Raw genomic sequence first — 22,756 nt, forward strand, 5'->3', positions numbered from 1 at the left:
TTAATTCCTGCAAAGTCCTCCTTAATAATATCTGTGGGAAAGTGTCAAAGTTGAGTTTGCAGTCTTGCAGGCTAGTCAAACTACAGTCTGACATTCATACTTGCCTACCTTACAGACTGTGTCCCAGACAACACCATCACTATCCCTGTGTCTGTCCTGTGGTAGCACCGTGGTTTGCAGTTGGGAGAGAGTTTTCCCCTCATGTGAAGTCTGATGACATCAGGTTAAATATGGATAAGGAAACCTTTTGTTGTTGTTGTTGTTCCCCTCCTCGCCCAGCTTGAAAAAACAATATCTGTCCATGTTGAATGCCACTCGGAGGAAGCACTGAGGGTGGCGAGGGTACAAAATGAAGACCAGATGGCAGACTTTGTCCATCACCAAGAGTGACTTGGCCGCCCCACTATTGACTGAATTGTTCAAGTCCTGTTGGGCATAGTTGCTAAACTAGGACTATGGCATGTGGTGAAGATCTCGTCTTCACCAATTTATTTTATGGTCATGAAGTCCTGTACCTACATCGGGGATCCCTCCAATGTGTTGTGTGGCTCAAGTGTCTCAAGACTAGATATCCATGAAACTGTCTTGTGGATGGTGTGGATCATCAACAGCAGTGGAATTGTACTCCAGCACAATCTGCATGGTCAGCCATATCTCCCATTCCACCATTATCATTAAATCAGAGGATCAGTACTGGTTCAATTAAAAGTACAGGATGATGTTCCAAGACCAGCACCAGATATACCTAAAAATGAATTGTCAACCTAGTGAAACTGTAACACTGGGCTCCTTATGTGCCAGACGCCATCAGTAGGAAGTGATGGACAAGACTAAGTGATTCCACAATCAGTGCTCTGCAGTTCTGCCATGTCCAACTGTGACTGCAGCTCCACAAATATCCATCCTTCAGGACGGGGGAGCCCAGCACATCAGTGCAGAAGATCAGGCTGAAACTTTGGCAATATTCTTCATCCAGAGATGTTGATGGGATGATCAATTTCAGCCTCCTCCAGAGGTTCCCAAATGCCAGTCTTCACTCAATTCAATTCACTCTACCTGATTTTAAGAAAGATTTGAAGGCACTGGATATTATAAAGGTTATGGACACTGATAAAATCCTGGCCATAGTATTGAAGACTTGTATTCCAAAATCTGCCACGCCCAAGCCAGTGCAGCTACAATACTGGCATCTGAGTTGAAAATTTATTCTGCTAGTTTCCATCTTTCACAATTTGCCTGGTTTATGTCTAACTCCTCCTTTCCATAACCTCACTGTTTTTATTTCTGAAGATAGGCTGTCCACCCAATGTACATTACATCCAGTGCATTTCTCTTTTGCATCCTGCAAGGTTTCTGTTCTGTCCTCCCAGTTCCTCCATCTCTGTTACATCCATTCGATGATACCGCTTTTCACTGGAGCGCCTCCAATATATCCTCCTCATTCCTCAACTGAAAATTCCCCCACACTTGGTTGACAGGGCCTTCAACCATGTTTCTCTCACTTTTGTCCTCCCTCCAAGCATAATGATAGGGTTCTGTATCCTAACCTGCCTGACTAACCTCCATATTCATCTTTTGCCATTTCTACCACCACTAAACACATTGTCTTCGTCTTCACTGTTGGCATTCTGCAGGGATCATTCCCTGTGTGACCCCCTGCTGCATTTCTCATCACTCCTAACATCTCCTTCCTCTTCCAAAGTACCTTCCCATACAGTTGCAGAAGGTGTAACACTTGCCCATTCACTTCCCTCCTGACCATCCAAGGCCCCAAACACACCTTCCAAATGAAGCAGCATTTTACTTATACTTTCAATTTAGTCAACAACATTCACCATTCACAATGCGCTCTCCTTTATACTTACGAGACCAAATGCCAACCAAGACAATTTTGTGGAGTATTTCATCTCTGTCCTTTGAGATGACCCCAAACCCCCTTGCTTCCATGTTAACATTTGTGTTCTAGGCCTGCTAGAGTGTTCCAACAAAACTCAATGCAAACTGGAGGAACAACACTTTACAGTCTTGAATTCAATATTTAGCTCAACAACTTGAGTATGATCTCTGTCCTCCAATTTTGTTACACCCACCTACCCTCCCTTAGCCTAGTCTTGTTGATTTTGCTCTCAGCAGCCTGTTTTTCTCATTTTTGCGCACACATTCTGTCTCACTTATTTGCTACCATTATCACTTCCCTTTGTCTTTTGCTCTATGTACCCTCACAGTCTGTTCCACCTTGTCCTCAAAACCACCCTGTTCAGTCCAATAAACAAAGCAAATTTGGACAGTTCCAGAAAATACTTTTAATTCAATTTTCCAAACGGTCTATAAAATGCTTATTACAGAATATTCATTTTCAGAGAATTCTCGGATGTGTAATGTCCAGAAAATGCTTCTTGTAACACTAAGTTAAAATGAAAGATATACTTGAAAAGATATTATGACTGAACGAAACATTTTATCAGCACCCTTGCTCATTATTCAGGTACATGCAGTCATATTATCTTGATTGTAATCTTCAGGGCTGAGTCACTCAATTTGATGCTTAGTTGGAGATGCAAGCAAGCACAGTCCTTGATGTTATGTTACTTTAGCAAAAATGTATTATTTGTATTAACCATGTGAACAAATAGAACAAAACAAATATTTGTGATAGAAATTAAGTATTGAAGTAAATTCATCCCAGCATGTCTAGAGATAGGTCTGAGAAAGACAGATTTAACTTTAAAAAAATATACTTTCACAAACAGTCATTGTGCTATTGCAAGTTTTTGCATGATAGCATGGAAATTATCAAGCTATTCAGAGCAGTTTATATTGTTCATTTCAACTTCTGTATTCCATAAAATGTATAGTACAGGCGAGGCAATTTAGAGAAATAATCTGTGCTGCTATATACAGAGGAATCTCGATTATTCGAGTGAGATGGGTGGGCACCATTTCGTTCGGATAATTGATTATTCTGTTAATTGATTTCCTCTGGATCTTGAGGTTTTCTGTGAAGTCCGCTCCCTGTTCAGGAAACTAAGCAGCAGAATACTGTGTACGAGCCTCCGCTTGCCCTCAAACCGACCCGGCCCCAACACCATCTGTTCTCACCCTGTCTCCCGCTGCCTAACCCCGTTCACACCCCCATCCGGGCTCAACACCGTCTGTTCTCACCCCGTCCCCCGCCGCCTAACCCCATCCACACTCCCACCCGGCCCCAACACCGTCCGCTCTCACCCTGTCCCCCGCTGCCTAACTCCGTCCGCACCCCCACCCGGTCCCAACCCTGTCCTCTGCCGCCTAACCCCGGCCGCACTCCCACCCGGCCCCAACACAGTCCGCTCTCACCCCGTCCCCTGCCACCTAACCCCGTCTGCACCCCCACCCGGCCCCAACACTGTCTGCTCTCACCCCGCTCCCTGCCGCCTAATCCCATCCACACCCCCACCCGGCCCCAACACCGTCTGCTGTCACCCCGCCTGCCCCCCCAATCACATCTGCTGCCCCCATCCCCCCCAAACCCATCAGCCACCCAACCCTGTTTGCACTCCCACCCGGCCCCCAAACCGGTCTGCTCCTCCCCTGTCCCCCAACCCCCCCCCACTCCAAACCTGTTCACTCCTGCAACCCGGTCTGCTCCCACCCTGCCAGCCCCCCAATCCCTTCTGTTCCAACACTGTCCACCCCCACCCTGGCTGCCCCACCGCCCCTCACCTCCTGCAGCCCCAATCCCCACCCCCCACCTCCATGCACCCCCCACCTCCATGCACCCCCCACCCACCGTTTAACTGACCCTGTCCAAGCTTCCGCCACCAAGGCAGCCAGACTGAACACCAACAATAAAGGCTGCTGTTGTCTTTGTGGGGTAAGTCTCCAAATAGAGCGTGCGCGCGCGCACACACACACACACACACACACACACACACACACACACACACACACACACACACACACACACACACACACACCCTCTTTTTACTGCAAGCTTTTGACAGGTTCCACCTTTGCCCTTTACAGGACAATGTTGGAGAAATTATCTGGGGAAGGGGGGGGGTTTAGGGTTCACCCCGATGTGAAACTCCAGGGAAAGTGTGGGGGGTGTGAGGGAGAGAGGGAGGGCGGGAGGTCAGTCATTTAGAGACGGTGCCTAGGCTGTCCAGAATTGTTCTCAGCAACATTTCAGTGAGCTGTATTTTTGTTAATCATTGTACCTATAAACAAACGATGCGATCAGGGTTGAAACAGCTCTTTGATGTGATATTTCGATGTACCCTTCAGATAATCCGAAATTCAGATAATTGATATTCGGATAATGGAGGTTCCTCTGTATATTGATTAAATAAGTATTCTGTTAAATTTTAATATTATAAGCATACTGTTTCAAGATTTAAGTGGCAATAGTCTACCCAGCAATAGAGCTGCAGCTTATTGTAAGGTTTTCAATGGGTCTCACAAGAGAAGTTGAGGAATTTGAAGGACACATTTTGTTGAAGGGGAGAGAAGTAAACTCCATTTTTAGGACTGTGGAGTTAGCTGTATTGCTGGCAAAGCAGTTGGATTGCTCTGCTGTTGAAATAAACCCAAGAAGTTCAAAGAATTAGTAGGCAGTGTTGGAGTCAGGGCTCAAGTGGGAATATCGCTGGTTCTGCATTCTGGGAAGCTCTGCTTACTTTGGAAGAAGCTTGCAAGTATTATACTTCAGTGCAACTGAGAGATTGGGGAGGTCAAAAACAACAATAGCATAAACAATATTTGTTTGATGTAACTGAGTAAGTTTGGAGCTTGGAGAAGGAGAGGATCGGTGAGGATCCCAGACAGGTGAATCTGGCTGGCAGTGAAGAGCTGGAGTTATGCTTGAAAATGGGTACTGGAATGCAGTTTCAGAGTCCTGGGTACATGGGCCCAAAGCTTGAGAGTGACTTGCGAGGTCAGAGGTGAGGCAATTTGTAATGGAGTGATTCTTGAGAAGAAATGTCGAAGTCAAGTCAACAGAAGTGAAGAATTGTAGTTCCCTGTGAAATGTAGTGAGGTTTGATTAAAAACGCCGTGCCATGGATGTTTTTTGTGGGGGGAGGGGGAGCGGATCTTGTTTAGAAATTCATGGGCTCTATGTTGATCACATTTACTATTTGACTTGCACTGCAGGTTGCTTGACCATTGTATGTTACCTATGTTTATTATGTGTTAATTCTGGATAAGAGATACAAGTTCTACATGTGGATGTCGGTTTGCTCGATGAGCTGGAAGGTTCATTTTCAGACATTTTGTCACCATACTAGGTAACATCTTCAGTGAGCCTCCAGACGAAGCACTGCTGGTGTTTCCTGCTTTCTCTTTATATGTTTGGGTTTCCTTGGGTTGGTGATGTCATTTCCTGTGGTGACACCATTTCCACTTGTGATGTTGTTTCCTGTTCTTTTTCTCCGGGTGGTAAATGGGATCCAAGTCAATGTTTTTGTTGATAGAGTTTCAGTTAGAATGCCATGCTTCTAGGAATTCTCGTGCATGTCGCTGTTTGGCTTGTCCTAGGATGGATGTGTTGTCCCAGTCGAAGTGGTGTCCTTCCTTCTCTGTATTTAAGGATACTAGTGAGTGAGGTTCACGTCATTTTGGGGCTAGTTGATCTTCATGTATTCTGGTGGCTAATTTTCTGTCTGTCTGCCCAGTGTAGTATTTATTACAGTTGTTGCATGGTATTTTGTAAATGACATTAGTTTTGCTTGTTATAAATCCTACATGTCTTGACAAGTAAAGGATTTTTTTTGTCCAAAACTCTGGAACCTTGTGACTTTTTCCTCAGTAAGTCATCTGGTTCTCAGCTTTTGCTTTATTGTATAAGTAAAAGTTACTGGTCTCTAAGGCCTTAACATAATTTGGTAATCCCATCTGAGTTCAAAAAATAAAGTTGGTGACCTGATCTAGGATCATAACATCATCCAGTTTCCATTTGAACTCATCCAGTCTATTTGCCTCAATCACTTGTCGCAATTTTGACAGTGATCAGTCTTAGTTAAATAACTTTTCTTCTTATACTGATTAGACTATTTGAAGTTCCTAATTTTAGATTCCCCCACAACTGGCAACATTGTTTGCATATTTGGTCTGTCAATCCTAGCTATAGATTTAAAGATTTAAATTTCTGAATTTTCCACCCTTGAAACAAACATAAATCCGTTCAGCCATTGAGAGCTGAAATCTGTCAATTGTAGTACCATCCTCTTTGTTGTTTGTCCATCGTGTCTGCATTCGATTTATGGAATACCCTTAAGTGCATTCTAATCAGATTCCTATTCAAATGTAAAGTAAATTTACTACTTTTGAAATCTGTCCCTTTTAAACAATCCCAGAATTTAAATATTTTAATTACTATATTGAATTGTGAAGATGTTTTTAAAGATTTGCTCATCTATCAACCTCAAAATCTTTGCTCCTTTATATATTCACTTTTTTCTGTTCTTGGGTGTAGATGATGATTATATTTTCCTGTTCAAATGTGTTATCTCAAATTTGTTAAAAATTATTTGACACTTTGTTTTGTAGTGCTGCTTCTATCATATTGAATTCCTCCTCGCTGGTCACATTACTACAAGTTTGATTTTACAACACTTGATATTGAGTTACTTGTTCCTTATGTAAATTGTTAATATAATGACTGGTAAGCAAATGTTTGTTGAAAGAGGTGGTTTTGGTTTTAAGATACCTCTTCAAAGAGAGAAGAGGAAGAAATTTAGTGATGAAATTCTAGATTTGAGGAGGTGGGGGCGCTCTGCATTCTTCCAAGTATTAGAGGCTAACTGCATTATTCCTATCTTTTGTATTGGCTGCTATCAGCTAACTTGGCACATGCTGGGGGATACACACTAGTCCTTCACAATCACTGTGGTTCAGCTGTTGCTTGGCTAAATTTATTTGCAGGAAGTGAAGCAGATGAACGCTAATTATCCAAAGTAGAGTGGCCAAAATTTAATACTGAATGCAGTAAGCATGGGAGTGTGCATCTTTACTAGTGACTGTCTCCCCTCCCGTCATCAGGGAGAATGATTTTTGGATCAAGTCCCAGTCAGCTATTTAGAATTGACTGGTGAGCTTCTCAGCAAACTCATAGGCCACAGCGTCTGGGCTTTAGACATTGCCTCTGGCAGTACAGGTTTTGGGGGCTTAAGCATTGAGAAGATAAGTGGTTTTTCTAGTTTTGTAGTGTTAGAATTGGTTGCGAGGGGGGTGGAAAGAAGAATCAGTAGAGTTCCCTAGATTGACGCAAATGGAGCTGTCATGCATTTTCTGACCCCCAAATAAGAAGCTAGGTTACTCAGAACCAGCCTTTTGTTTTTGCTGTCTGGAAAGACAAGTGATCAGGCTGGTGGCATATTGAGGCCCTTAATTTACTGTTAATTCACCATTTAAGAGCCCTGATTGGTGGAGAGTTGAGAAGGTCATCTATGGGCAGCCTCTTCTAGTGGTAAATTGTGAAGGTGGCAAAAAATGGACAAGTATCTCACTGAGGTCAACCTACCCAATTATTTGTCCTTCTGAAAGGACGGGTTATCATCTCCAAGGAGGTGATAATCACGCTCATTGTCCTAGACATTTTCAATCAACCTATTCTAACTTGTCATGACACACTTCTGAAGATGTTCGGATTTGAACATGGGTCCTCTGGCCCAGAGGTAGTGACATTATCAGTGTGTCATTAGACCCCTTTGCCTGTTGCCTTATTCTTAAGTCTTCAATTGAGATCATGCTTACAACTGTCGGTCATAATTGACTATGTGACCATCTTTTGCAGTAATGTTTATTTGCAGCACCAGGATTGATGGATCTGGACATATTCCTGGAGATTTCATTACATGGCATACCTTACTACCATTACTTCATCCAATTGCAACAATTTCTCCCTACCTCCCCTTCTGTTTTGAGTAGTTTTTTCATTCAATCTGAAACAATGGACAATAGCTTCATTTTTTTTCAACCGTTTATTTGTATAATTTGGTAATGAACTCTTTTCTTTTTAGGTTTAAACACAGAAGGACTGTATCGTGTAAGTGGAAACAGGACTGATCAAGATAACATTCAAAGGCAGTTTGATCAAGGTAACGGTACCAGTGTTTCTAAATAACAAAATGAAGCCTTATATTCTCACTGTATCATGTATTGACATTGTTTTGTAACTACGTACAGGATTTAAAAAATCAATAGGCTAGACTTTTGATGTTCAAATCAAGAACAACCATAAGATATGACAAAAGGGAAGCCAAATTTATTTTCATTCAGATAAAAGCATTTTCATTATTATGTTAATGTAGACCTTTAGCAGTTGTTTTGGAGTATTGTGACTTACTCATTTTTCCCCAGTTTTAACTTCTTATCAATATAGTATTTCTCAATCAGTCTTATCAAAATTGAGCAGTCTTTCTGACGCCAGAGACAAACCATTGAGAGTCAATAGCATATAGTTTGAAATGTTGCTGTCTGTCTGGTACCACCTCTGGATATAATTTTGAGGAGTCACTGCAACTGTTTTTTTTTAATTTGAACAAAGATCATTTAACTTGTATCTTCTGTAATAGACTGTAATTTACTCCCATCCTATATTTTATAGATCAATTTTAAGTTATTAAGGAAGGTAAAATGAGGGAATATAATGTCGTCACTAAGCTAAATTTGACTGAAGAAGCTTCTTTGTTTGCCCATTTGACTAATTCTAAATTACCTCACTATTGGACTGGGAAAGAAAGAAACCAGATTTTGGGGAGGAAGAGTTTAGCTTTTGAAGTGGTCTGTGACACTGGTCCAAACAAATCCATTCAGGAAGAACGAACAGAATATAATTACCAACATAGATCATTTAAACTCAACAATCTGTTTTTGAAATGTGGATTTTATTTCAAAATAGTGATTCAGGATCATATACCTGTATGATGTGGGAAGTGGTGGACCTAATTGTGATACATAATGACCACTTCTGACGCAAGTGCTGGATGCTCAACATGTTCTGACTCAGTTGAGAAGCTGGAGTCTAAACTTCGAACACTGTGACCTATCAAGGAGGAGGAGGATTCCCTGGATGCTTTGTTTTAGGAGGTAGTCACACCCCTTAGATTGAATTCAGTCAGTGATCAGAGACAGGAGAGTGTAACTACCAGCACGGCAGGTAATGGAATCCAGGTGATATTGCTGGAAGAGCCTCAGTCCTTGAGCTTGTCTATCAGATTTGAGATTCATGCTCCTTGTGTGGACCAGAGTGAGCGCTAAATACAAGGAGACATTTAAGAGTAGGGGAGGGGTAGAAAGAGTTGTTCCCATGGTGACCCTTTTTGTTGGTAGGAAGTGGGAGGAATAGAAGGAGAAATTGTTGATGGTGAGGACCAGTTCAGCCAAATGAATAAGAGTGTCAATGGAAGGGTACTGGTGGGGATTTCGGGAGAGGAAGGAACGGAGGGCTTGAGGCCCTAGTCATGGCAGATGGAGGTGTATAGCGATTGGGTGTCCTTGGTGAAGATGAGGCATTGGGGGCCAGGGAAACTGAAGTCTTGGAGGAGGTGGGGAGCATGGGTGGTGTCCCAAACGTATGTAGGCAGTTCCTGGACCAAGGGGATAAGACAGAAGTATCGAGGTATGTGGAGATGAATTCAGTGGGGCAGGAGCACGCTGAGACAATAGGTCGGTCAGGGTAGTCAGGCTTGTGGATCTTGGCCGGTGTGAGGTTCCCGAACTATGAGGTTGGAACCTGTGGGTGGGAGATCCCCTAAGATGATGAGATTGTGTACGGTCTGGGAGATGATGGTTTAGTGTTGGGAGGTGAATTCATGATCGAGAGGGCAGTTGGAGGAGGGAAATGTGCCAAGTGCTGGTAAATGGGACTAGATTAGTTTAGAATTTGGATGAGTTGGAGTGAAGGGTCTGTTTCTGTGCGGTATGTCTCTATCACCATGATTGAATGATGGAGCAGATTAAATGGGCTGAATGGCCTAATTCTGTTGCTAGGTCTCTCAGTCTCTTTTGCTGGATCCCTACACCAATGGGAACAATTTTTCCCCACCTATTCTGTTTGGAACTCTCATGATTTCAAACACATTATTGTGAAAACTCCTCCTGGCCTCCTCCAAGTCCCAACCTCTTGAACCTATTGACATGCAAATTTCTTGTGATTCTTTTCTGCAGTCTCTTTAACGCTTTCATGTCTTTCTGAAAATGTAATTCCCTGAGTTAGATTAGATTACTTACAGTGTGGAAACAGGCCCTTCGGCCCAACAAGTCCACACCGACCCGCCGAAGCGCAACCCACCCATACCCCTACCCCTACATATACCCCTTACCTAACACTATGGGCAATTTAGCATGGCCAATTCACCTGACCCGCACATCTTTGGACTGTGGGAGGAAACCGGAGCACCCGGAGGAAACCCACGCAGACACGGGGAGAACGTGCAAACTCCACACAGTCAGTCGCCTGAGGTGGGAATTGAACCCAGGTCCCTGGCGCTGTGAGGCAGCAGTGCTAACCACTGTGCCACCGTGCCGCCCACGGTTGTGTGCAGTACTCCGGTTGAGACTGAACCAGTGTTACATACACGTTTATCATGACTTTCCTGCTTTTCTACTTGATATGCTTATTAATAACCCTTAAGATGCAATATGCTGTTATTAATTTAACCTATTTTTCTAATCAACCTGCTCAGAAATGTTATTCCACACCTCTGGAGCAGGTGAAACGTAAACCTGGGGCTCCTGGTCCAAGGTAGGAGGGGCACTACCACAGTGCCACAAGCGGACCAGCCACAGTCTATTTATTAACTGTTCTCTGAATCTTTCATACTGCTTCCAGCAAATCGATCCCTCAATCTTTTTGCTCCTGCTCTCAGAAATGTAATTTTTATTTTATATTGTCTTCTGTTGTTCCTGCCAAAATTAATCAGTTCATTCTGCAGCAAAATTTTGTCTGCTGCTTCTCCATTCATTCCACCAAACTATCTAGAAGTTTCAAAGTTCTGTATTATCTCTGCACTGTTGAAAATGTTTTCAAGCTTTGTGTAGCATACACAAATTTTTAAGTTGTGTTCTGTACACCACACACGCACACACACACATATATATATATATCAGGAAAAGTAAGGGTCCTCATACCAATGCTGGGTATTCGTCTGTAAGTCATTCTCTCCCTCGCGCGCGGGCTTTCTCTCCCTCGCGCGCGGGCTTTCTCTCCCTCGCGCGCGGGCTTTCTCTCCCTCGCGCGCGGGCTTTCTCTCCCTCGCGCGCGGGCTTTCTCTCCCTCGCGCGCGGGCTTTCTCTCCCTCGCGCGCGGGCTTTCTCTCCCTCGCGCGCGGGCTTTCTCTCCCTCGCGCGCGGGCTTTCTCTCCCTCGCGCGCGGGCTTTCTCTCCCTCGCGCGCGGGCTTTCTCTCCCTCGCGCGCGGGCTTTCTCTCCCTCGCGCGCGGGCTTTCTCTCCCTCGCGCGCGGGCTTTCTCTCCCTCGCGCGCGGGCTTTCTCTCCCTCGCGCGCGGGCTTTCTCTCCCTCGCGCGCGGGCTTTCTCTCCCTCGCGCGCGGGCTTTCTCTCCCTCGCGCGCGGGCTTTCTCTCCCTCGCGCGCGGGCTTTCTCTCCCTCGCGCGCGGGCTTTCTCTCCCTCGCGCGCGGGCTTTCTCTCCCTCGCGCGCGGGCTTTCTCTCCCTCGCGCGCGGGCTTTCTCTCCCTCGCGCGCGGGCTTTCTCTCCCTCGCGCGCGGGCTTTCTCTCCCTCGCGCGCGGGCTTTCTCTCCCTCGCGCGCGGGCTTTCTCTCCCTCGCGCGCGGGCTTTCTCTCCCTCGCGCGCGGGCTTTCTCTCCCTCGCGCGCGGGCTTTCTCTCCCTCGCGCGCGGGCTTTCTCTCCCTCGCGCGCGGGCTTTCTCTCCCTCGCGCGCGGGCTTTCTCTCTCTCTCGCCCCCTTTCTCTCCCCCGCGCGCCCCCTTTCTCTCTAGCGCTTTTGCACTCTTTCCCTTGCTCTCTCTCCATAAAGAAGATACCTGCAGATCCAGTGTAACCTACAGAAGTGTTAGATGTCAAGACTTCGGTGCGAGTGTTTTACAGTTGGTGTTTTGACACTATACCAGAGATGTATTTTGTACTATGCAAAAGCTGTCCTGTTTCTTTTCACCTTCATAAAGGAGTCTTTGGGTTGAATAAAGTTGAATATAGCAGGTATAGGATAGTGAAGATGATGTTTGGTATGCTTTCTTTTATTGGTCAGAGCATTGAGTTAGGAAGATATGTTGCGGCTGTACAGGACATTGGTTAGGCCACTTTTGGAATGTTGCGTGCAATTCTGGCCTCCTTCCTATCGGAAGGCTGTTGTGAAACTTGAAAGGGTTCAGAAAAGATTTACAACAATGTTGCCAGGGTTGGAGGATTTGAGCTATAGGGAGAGGTTGAATAAGCCGGGGCTGTTTTCCCTGGAGCGTCAGAGGCTGAGGGGTGACCTTATAGAGATTTATAAAATCATGAGGAGCATGGAGAAGATAAATAGACAAAGTCTTTTCCCTTGGGTGGGGGAGTCCAGAACGAGAGTGCATTGGTTGAGGGTGAGAGAGGAAAGATATTGAAGAGACCTAAGGGGCAACTTTTTCACGCAGAGGGTGGTATGTGTATGAAATGAGCTGCCAGAGGAAGTGGTGGAGGCTGGTACAATTGCAATATTTAAAAGGCATCTGGATGGACATATGAATAAGAGGGGTTTAAAGGGATATGGGCCGGATGCTGGCAAATGGGACTAGATTAGGGTTATCTGTTCAGCATGGACAAGTCCGACCAAAGGGTCTATTTTGTGCTTTACGTATCTGTAACTGACTCCGTGTCTTTGTGTATTTGCACCATAAGTAGATGGGTTAGTTTATTCTATTACATCTTTTTTTTATTAATAAACTTGATTTTAACATTATTCTGCTTTAGTGAGAGACCACTTCATTCAAAATAAATCAAGATATAATTTGTCAAGCCAGGTTCAAGTCCAGGATTGACTCCTCCAGTAATAACTACAAAGCGCTGGTTAAATTAGTCTTGAATTCAGCCGTGGAATTATTTCAGAATTGTTGATGTTTATATACTTGATAATATTATAGAGTTTGTAATGAGGCTGCTTTTTTTTCACTGCATAGCTTGTAATCTCACAAATTGGGTTGCCTGTCCTTCATATCTCTCTGTCCCCCAATTCTTTTGATACTTTCTCTGCCTTTGAGCACTGCTTTCTATTTCACCCTTCTCACCTTCCATTTGAAATCCTCATTTTGCACTACCTATCCATGGAGCATCACAATTTTCTCATTGAGATATCTTAACTGCTTTTCTCCATCCACCTCTGATGACTTCTCATCCTGGGTTATTCAAAGCACCATTTTAATTGATCATACTAATTCGTTTTATGCTTGGCATTGGAAAATACTCTTTCCCCATTTCATTTTCAGCTGCACTTTTGAGATCTTAACAGGCTAACCTTTGGCTACCCACTCACCATAATATTTCTGCAATCACTGATCTATTTAGCCATGCTCTCATCTCCACTCTGATGCCATGTTTCTCATTAAAACCATTATTCTCTTTCGCTTTGATCATTTCCTCAGTGGTGCAGCCATCAACTGCTCCCTTGTGTCCAAATGAAGCAGACTAGAAAATGTATGACCTACGACTGATTCAGCTACTCACAATTAAATCTGATATGTTCTACCCTTATGTCTACGGCAAGGTGGTCATGACTTGAAGCCATCCGTTTACCTGTTGCAGCCACTTCACTCCCTTCTTTGAATCACGAGCTTAATTTTCTATCAGTTTCTCTTTACCTTATCTCTGAACATGTGTCTTTCTCTTAGTTCCATTTTCAAACCCATCTTGCTGCAACTGTTTGCTTCAGACCAATTTAAACTCTTTCTAGCATCACTCTCCTATCCAACATGTTTGAAGGGATACATGTATGAAGCTCCCCATTCCTTCATCTGTTGTGTCTGTATTAGCTAACCTACATGGGTTTTTGGTTGAGCAGCACCTTGACTTTAAAAATCCAAACCTCCATGGTTTCACCCCTTCCAATGTATGTACCGCCCTACAGTCATATAGACTTTCAAAATGTGGAAACAGCTCCTTCATATCTGGCTGCTTGTGCAGTTCACTCCATAGTAGCTGTACCTTGAGCTGCCAAATCCCTAAGTTCTAAAATAAATCTGTCTCTACTGATGCTGTTAATTGGGCAAGCTTTTTTTTAGATTACTTACAGTGTGGAAATAGGCCCTTCGGCCCAACAAGTCCACACCGACCCGCCGAAGCGCAACCCACCCATACCCCTACATTTACCCCTTACCTAATACTACGGACAATTTAGCATAGCCAATTCACCTAACCTGCACATCTTTGGACTGTGGGAGGAAACTGGAGCACCCGGAGGAAACCCACGCAGACACGGGGAGAACGTGCAAACTCCACACAGTCTGACATCTAGGATGTAATTGTTAATGTTTACTGCAAGCAATGTTAAACACTCCTCAAAATCAGCTGTTTGTGAAGCTAACGGTTAGAAATATAAAGTAGGTTGGCCTTCATTGCAAGGAGATATAAAGGTGTTTTGCTACATTCACAGAGGAACCTTGATTATTCGTCATGTGATTATCCAAAATTCAGATTATCTGAACAAGATTGTAAGGTCCCAGTGCTTGGCTAAACTGTGTCATCTGGCATTCGATTATCTGAAAATACTCCCCGCTTATGGTGTTCGAATAATCGAGATTCCTCTTTATATAAAACATTGGTGAGATCTCACTGCGGGTATTTGTGATGTTTTGCATTTGTTCTCTCAGGACAAAGCTGCTTGCCATAGAGTGCAGTAGGGATTTGCCAATCAAATCCTCACAATGGTAGGTTTGTTTTGTGAGGAGAGATAGAATATTCTCGAGTTCTCATGGAATAGAATCACTGCAGTGTGGAAACAGGCCATTTGGCCCAACAAGTCTGCACTGACTCTCTGAAGAGTAACCCATCCAATCTCATTCCCCTACCCAATTCTGTACATTCTCCTGAGTAATGCACCTAACCTCACACCCCTGAACACTATGGACAATTTAGCATGGCCAATTCACATAACCTGTACAACTTTGGACTGTGGGAGGAAACCGGAGCATCCGGAAGAAACCCATGCAGACTCCGAGAGAATATGCAAACTCCACACAGATGGAAGCCTGAGGCTGGAATCGAACCTGGGCTCCTGGCGCTGTGAGGCAGCAGTGCTGACCACTAAGTCATCATGCTGCCATAGTAAGATTTCATTTATTGAAATTTTTTGCAAACTTTTTGCAGGGCATGATAGGATAGATTTGGATAGGATGTTTCACCTGGCTGCTCAAATCTGAGCATGCATTTCAGAACAAGGGTCATGCCATAAGACTGAGATGAGAAGGAATTTCTTCACTCGAGGTGGTGAGTCTTTTGAATTCTTTACGAGGAAGCTGTGAAAGCTCACCCACTAGTAATATTCAAGATAGAAATTAATAGATTTCTGGATATTGGTGATATAGAGGGATATGGTAATAGTGAGGAAAAATGGCACAGCAGTAGATTATCAGCTATGATATGTTTGAATAATGTAGCCTACTTGTCTAGATGAATTGCCTCCTGTTGCTCCTAATTCCTATATTCCCATGTGAATCAAAATAATTGAAGGATATGGGGAAAAGGTTAGGTGGCAGATCAGCCATGATTTCATTGAATGATGAAGCGGATTGGCATGGCTAAATGGCCTCCTCTTGTTCTTGTGTTTATTGTGCTCATTGTTACCTCAAACTTTCACAGAATATTGTCAGGTTATGTATCTTCAGTTCACTGTTGAAGTTCAGAAGGGAGATGTTGATAATTTATAGATATTCCCGATAAACATATTCTAAGAATGCGCTTTTGTCTTGCAGAGATCTCAAAATTTGACAACTTTGCTAAGTAGTACAAAATAGCCTTCATTTCTGCTTAAGCACAGTTACTTTGCATGTTGGCCAGTTATTGCTGTGCAGGTGTCAAGAGTGTGTTTAATAAGTCAGGACTGCATATGTGTCAAGAAATGCTTCAATACTGCATTTTGTGCCGATATTTGTTGTAAGTATTGTTCTCTGTAAGATTGTGTAATTATTTCTATTTATTTAACATTTTATTTGGCGCTTATTGAAAGTTGTGCATCCGGCCTACTGCACTGTGTGATTTGTGTAAAATCAATGCCAATAATGTCTAAAGAACCATCTATTTCAACTCCGTAGTTCACTAAGAGGGAAGCCAATAATTTAGAGGTTAAACTTAAGGTGTTCAGTTGTCTTAAGCAAGATAATCGTGTGTTTGTTAACTGGGAAGTTCATAAGTTTTGCTGAATCTACTGAGAGTACTATTAGGAAAAGTTAAATTAAGATGAATATCAACAATCAAAGTGTATCTCCAATAACTCCCTTGTGTACAACATCTGCAGCTATGCTGTGAAGAAACGAGAGCATTTTGAATTGATAATCAATGCCAGTGGTGAATTTCATTAAGCACAGTTATGAATTTGGGGAAAGTTTGGATTGATGGAGGGTGAAGCAACTTCAAATGGAACTTTTAAAACAGCTTGAAGTTAGGGAGAGAGTACATAGTGACTGTATGCATATCTTGCAATTTCAAGGTTATTATTGATGAGAGAAGTTATTTCCCTCACTGAGTCTTCAGCATTGGCAAGGCAAAATGTGAATCAAGGGGTCACAGTTTAAAAATAAGGGGGCACTCATTTAAAACAAAATGCAGACTGGATGACCACTTTGTTCAACACCTCCTACCTAGCCATAGGAATTGCCTCTGATCTTCTAGCTGCTACTCGTTTCACTTTGCTCCCAGTCCTGGGCCTGCTACAGTACCCAGTAAAACAAACCTCATTTTCCACTTAGCCACTTGACAGCCTCTGCGACTCAATATTGAGATACCTCTTGCCTTCATTTTTCATCTATCACCATTCCTTGGCTGTATCTTACTTGTTTTGTGTTACAGATATACAAACAAGGAGCAAGAGTAGGCCACTTAACCCTTTGATTCTGCTCAGCTATTAAATAAGAGCATAGCTGATCTGATTTTGACATCAACTCCACATTGCTGCATATAACCTTTCATCCCCTTGGTACTGTAGAATCTATCTACCTCTGCCTGAAATATATCCTGGTCAAAGGGTGGCACAGTGTCTCAGTGGTTAGCACTGCTGCCTCACAGCGCCAGGGTCCCAGGTTCAATTCCCTCCTCTGGCAACTGTGTGGAGTTTGCACATTCTCCCCATGTCTGCATGGGTTTTCTCCGGGTACTCCGGTTTCCTCCCATAGTCACAAAGATGTGCAAGTTAGATGAATTGGCCATGCTAAATTGCCCGTAGTGTTAGGTGCGCTAGTCAGGGTGGGTTGCTGTTTGGAAGTTCGGTGTGGACTTGTTGGGCCGAGGGGCCTGTTTCCACACTGCAGGGAATCTTACAAAATCCTGAGGAAACTTTTTTTTATGTAGAAGTTAGCTTTCTGGTTATTTTTATAACAAGCATGTCCTACATCTTCTGAAGCATTACAATGGAAAACAGGCTATACACACTTCATGTGCAAGGGCACCCTAAATAAGGGTCCTTGAGTGCAAGGTGATCTTGCACTCATTTGTTAAATGCTTCATTTTCTGACTTTGGCAGCTTTAATCACAATTTTGAGCATAATTCTGCCCATTTTCACTTCAATCCAAAGATTCCAGGTCGTACAGATTTGATAGCCGAAAGGCCTGTTCTGTATTGTATGTTTCTATAATTCTTTGATCTTTCAGACTTTCAGGCCCAAATCAGAAGTCCAAAGTGGGTAGATCCCAGAAGGATCCATGTCTTACTGCAAAAAGACCAGGAAAGGACTGCTTTAGAGTATGAGGAATGAATGGTACTGAACATAGTGCAGTTGTCAACAAACATTCCCAATTTTGAACTTAAGATAGAGGAAAGGTCATAGATAAAGCAGCTGAAGATTGTTGGGCCTAGGACAGTACCTGGAACTCAGATAATTAATTTCCAATAATAAGGAGGATGTGTTGGGTGTCTTGAAAAACATGAAAGTAGATATAGATATCCAGGCCTGATGGGATTTATTCCAAGATACAGAAGGATGGAAGAGAGGAGATGAGAGGCCTTGACAGAGATCATTTTGTCCTCTTTAGCTGCAGGTCAGGTCCCTAGTGAAGCCCTTTGTTTAAGGGTGACAAGGAAAATCCAGGAAATTATAGACCAGTAAGCTTTGCACCAGTGTTAGGGAAATTATTGGAGAAGTTTCTGAGACAGGATTTACTTGCACTTAGAAATGAACTGACTTATTAGGATGGTCAGTATGGCTTTATGTGGGGCGGGGGGGGGGGGGGGGGGGGGGGGTCTTGTCTCACAAACTAGAGTTTTTTGAGGAAGTAATGAAGGTGATTGATGATGGTAGATCAGTGGATGTTGTCTGCATTGCCTTCGCTAAAACATTTGACAAGGTGCCTCATGATTAAAAGATTAAGTTACATGGAATCCATGGTGAGTTGACAAATTGGATACAAAATTGGCTTGATTTTAGAAGACAGAGTGGTTGTGGAGGGGTGTTTTTCTGACTGGAGGTCTGTGACCTGTGGTGTTCAGCTAGTATCAGTGCTGGGATCTCAGTTTGTAATATATATAAATGATTTGGGTGAAAATGTAGATGATCTATTTAGTAAGTTTGCAGATGGCATAAAAATTAGGAGAGTTATGGATCGTGATGGAGTTTGTCAGATGATATGCCATGATTTACGTTTGGAAAGTTGGTCTGCAAGTCCAAAGTGATATAGGAAGGGTTTAGAGGAATATGGCCCAAATGCTGTCAAATTGATCTAGACTTATTTAGAATATCTGGTTGGCATGGACAAGTTGAACCCAAGGGTCTGTTTCTGTGTTCTGCTACTCTATGACTCTGTGATTTACATTTGGAAAGTTGAGCTGCAAGTCCACAGTTACCTGAAATTGCCAATACAAGTGGATAAGGTGCTTGCCTTCATTAGTTGGGGCATTGAGTATAAAAGTTGATAAGTCATGTTAAAGCTGTATAAGACTTCAGGCCACATTTGGCACATTTCTGGTCACCATACTATAGGAATGATGTGGAGGCTTTGGATTGGGTGTAAAAGAATTTTATCAGGATGTTGCCTGGATTGGAGTATATTACCTATGAGGAGAAATTGGACAAACCTGGAATGTTTACACTAGAGCCTCAGAGGTGAGGGCTGACTTGATAAAAATACATAATTTTATGAGAAGTATGGACAGGGTGGAAAGTTGGAGTCTTTTTCCCAAGATTGAAATATCAAATACTGGGGGACATACATTAAAGATGATCTTAGAAAAGTTTAAAGGAGATAAGCGAAGAAAGTTTTTTTTTTAACCCAGGATGGTAGATGCCTGGAATGTACTGCTGGGAAGGTGATCGAGGCAGATATGATAGCAACTTCGAAAAGCAGGCAGGGAATAAAGGGGTACTGACCATGTACAGGCAGATGGGATCAGTTTAGAATGGCATCATGGTTGACACAGACATTGTGGGCCGAAGGACCTGTCCCTGTGCTGTACTGTTCTGTTTTCAATGTTCCAATTAAGTTGTTTTTGACTCTTCTAAATTCTGTTCCGACTTTCCTCAAAAGTTAATCCATTCACTCAAGATATTGATCGAGTAAATCTTCTCTGAACTGACTCCAATGCTTTAACATCCTACTATAAATATGGTGACCAATATTGTACATAGCAGTCCTGATGTGGTCTCACCAAAGCCCTGGATAACTGAAACATAATATCCTTGGTCTTGCATTCAATCCCCCCTCACAGTAAACCATAACTTTCTGATAGCTTTCCTGATTTCTTGTTGTACTTGCATACTGACCTTCTGTGACTCTGCATCTCAAAACTCTGCAACCACTCACCACTTAGGTAATATGCTTTTTTAATTCTTTTTCAAAAAATCATAATCTCCTACATTGTACTCCATTTTCCAGATCTTTGCCCACTCATTTAACCAATGTACATGTCTTTAAGGCTGCTTATATCTTCTAATTTTCCTATCTATCTTTGTGTCATTAGCAAACTTAACTGCCTTACCTTCAATCTTTTCATCAATATAATTTATATAAATTGTAAAAGAGTTGACACCTCAACACTGAACCCTGTGACATCCACACACCATGTGTGACATCCTGCTCGCCTGAAAAGACCCATACATTCCTCCTGTTTTCTTCTACCAAGCTAATCTTCTATCCATGCCATGATATTACCACCAGTATGATGAGGTTTCATTTTCCACAATAATCTTTGATGTGGCGCTTTATCTACTGCCTTCTGGAAATCAAAGTATAATACTTCAGTTGGTTTTCCTTGATTTATAGTACACCATTACTTCAGAAAACTCCAATAATTAATTAAACATGATTTCCCTGTGAAAAAACCATGTTAGTTCTGCCTCATTACATTGAAAATATATACAACTGCCCTGTTATAACGACTTCAATAACAGAGTAAAATAGTAGTTTATTGTCATTTGTATTTTATAACAAAAAAATGTGAAAAGTGTTTAAGTTGCCGTAACACAGCATCTATTGCACCTTTTTAATAACAAAAGGCATTGATTAGAGAAACTCTTATTTTTAAAATGAAGAGAAAATCCATCTTAGTTCAATTCACAGCTCAGTGAAAAAACAATTTTGATCCAGCTATAAATCAAGATGTGATCACTTCATGTTAGGCATATTATCTGAGGAGGTTATTAGCTCAACATGATTTGTATTTTGGTTCAATTTCAACGTCATAGTGAGTCTTGACTTGAACTGTAATATTGTGTTGCCAAAACCAATGAAATATAACATGAAGAGCAGGAGAATTCCTGGCTTTCAATTGATATTTCCAAAGTTGATTAATTGGCCACTGATCAAATTGCTCTTTGTGATCCCTTGCTTTGTGTAGAAGACCTCCTATACTACAAAATATTATTTCTTTGTTTGCAAGATATTTTGCACCCTGATGATTGTGCGCTTGTCAGGTAGTGCAGTTCAGTAATTGTTTCTGCGATATCTTGATAAGTGTGAATAAATTTGAAGAATTTCAAAATAAGTAATTTTAAAATTAAAGTAAAATCATAAAGACTTGCAGCACTGAAAGATGCCATTTGGTGTATCTCATGTGGACCAAAAAAACTATCTGGCTTCATCCCACTTCTTGACTCTTAGGCTTAACACAACTCAAGCACATAACCAAACATTGTTTCAATGAAAAAAGAGTTTCTGTTTCGATCATCTTTCATACATTGAGTTCCAGATCCCAAGCAGTTATCTTTTTAACTGCAAAATATTTCTCCTCAATTTACCTCTAATCCTCTTACTAATTCAAATCTATCATCCCTCTCTGCAAAGGAACATTTGTTCTTTGCAATCGGTTCTATTTGGATCACTTAAAATTCTGTAAACTTCAATCTCCTACTAGTCTATTCTTCTAAAGAAAATAATCTCAGCCTTTCCAATCTTTCCTCAACTAAAATTCTAAGAGGACAATTGGATTTATAAATTTACTTCCACAATCTTTGATGTTGCTCACTGTGATTTTTAAAAGAAGTGCGATCACTGTTGTCATGTAAAAAGTGCAATAACTAATTTGCACACAGAATGGTCCCACAAATAGCAATGAAGTAATGATCAGAGTTATTCTATTTGCTGTTTGGTTGAATGATAGATATTAGTTAGGAACTAGGAAAAATTGCCAGGTCCTCTGCAATGAGTATCTTGTGATCCACTACATCAACTTATGAGCACAGATGGAGTTTGTTGTCATGTTTTGTCACAAAGATGGACATTTTTGTCCTTTAACTTAATGATACTCTAACTATATTTGTTCTGAAGTCAATGTAGCAACCTTAAAGCTTTCTTATTTACCTTGCTGCTTTCATTAAAATTTCTTAGCATTTTGTATAAATATTTTTAAACTTAATAATTATTTTGCTTTGATCTTGCGTCAATGGTAGTTTCTCAAGAAAATAATGGAAAGTGATTTTTGTGCCTTTTAGATTTTAATGGTATGATATAGTTGCAAGGAGTTTGATATAATATCTGTTGCAACAAGCGAAAGTTGTTTGCATTTATTTCCTTTGTGAAGCTCCCCATTGTAATGAAAGAAATCCATTTTATCTATTTATATTATTAATTTTGTATTTTAGATCACAACATTGATCTTGTGGCGATGGATGTGACTGTTAATGCAGTGGCAGGAGCTCTGAAGGCTTTCTTTTCTGATCTACCCGATCCACTTATTCCCTACAACCTACATTCAGAGCTATTGGAAGCAGCTAGTAAGTAGCATGAGTTTTATTTTTCTTTAATAAGTAAATGCTACTGATCTTAGGCATATTTATGGGAATGTTCCACAGTGCTTGTTTACATTTGTGATATTTCAAACATTCATTTTTGAAGATTAATTTGACATTGAATAAAATGTAAAGAAAGCTTATTTTGAGCGTTAATCTGGTAATATTGAGTACTTGTGCTGAGTATTTATGCAAATGCTGTTTAGTTGAATTATAGATATTAGGAAGTAGGAAAAATCCCAAGGGGAAGAAAAAAGAAGAAAAATGGTGTTACTTTCATCTCTGCACCCCACCTACCTGCTGCCTTGTTGCTTGGAGGTGTAAATTGAGTATGTTTCATGCTTCACTTTAATGAGTAACTGAAGAGACATGAGTGTTGCATTTCTAAAATCACCTTA

At 41.9% G+C, this 22,756-nt stretch overlaps 1 protein-coding gene across 2 annotated transcripts in view; it reads left to right on the plus strand.

Annotated features, from left to right (window-relative positions):
• arhgap5 (Rho GTPase activating protein 5) overlaps positions 1-22,756 on the plus strand; it is a 76,589-nt gene that overhangs the window by 37,578 nt on the left and 16,255 nt on the right. For both annotated transcript variants that reach the window (XM_060829046.1, XM_060829047.1), the window contains exons 4-5: positions 8,001-8,078; positions 22,212-22,343. In XM_060829046.1, coding sequence (XP_060685029.1) covers positions 8,001-8,078; positions 22,212-22,343 — 210 coding nt within the window. The remainder of the gene's footprint in view (positions 1-8,000; positions 8,079-22,211; positions 22,344-22,756) is intronic.

This window comes from Hemiscyllium ocellatum, chromosome 8, assembly GCF_020745735.1.
Source record: "Hemiscyllium ocellatum isolate sHemOce1 chromosome 8, sHemOce1.pat.X.cur, whole genome shotgun sequence".
Taxonomy (NCBI): domain Eukaryota; kingdom Metazoa; phylum Chordata; class Chondrichthyes; order Orectolobiformes; family Hemiscylliidae; genus Hemiscyllium; species Hemiscyllium ocellatum.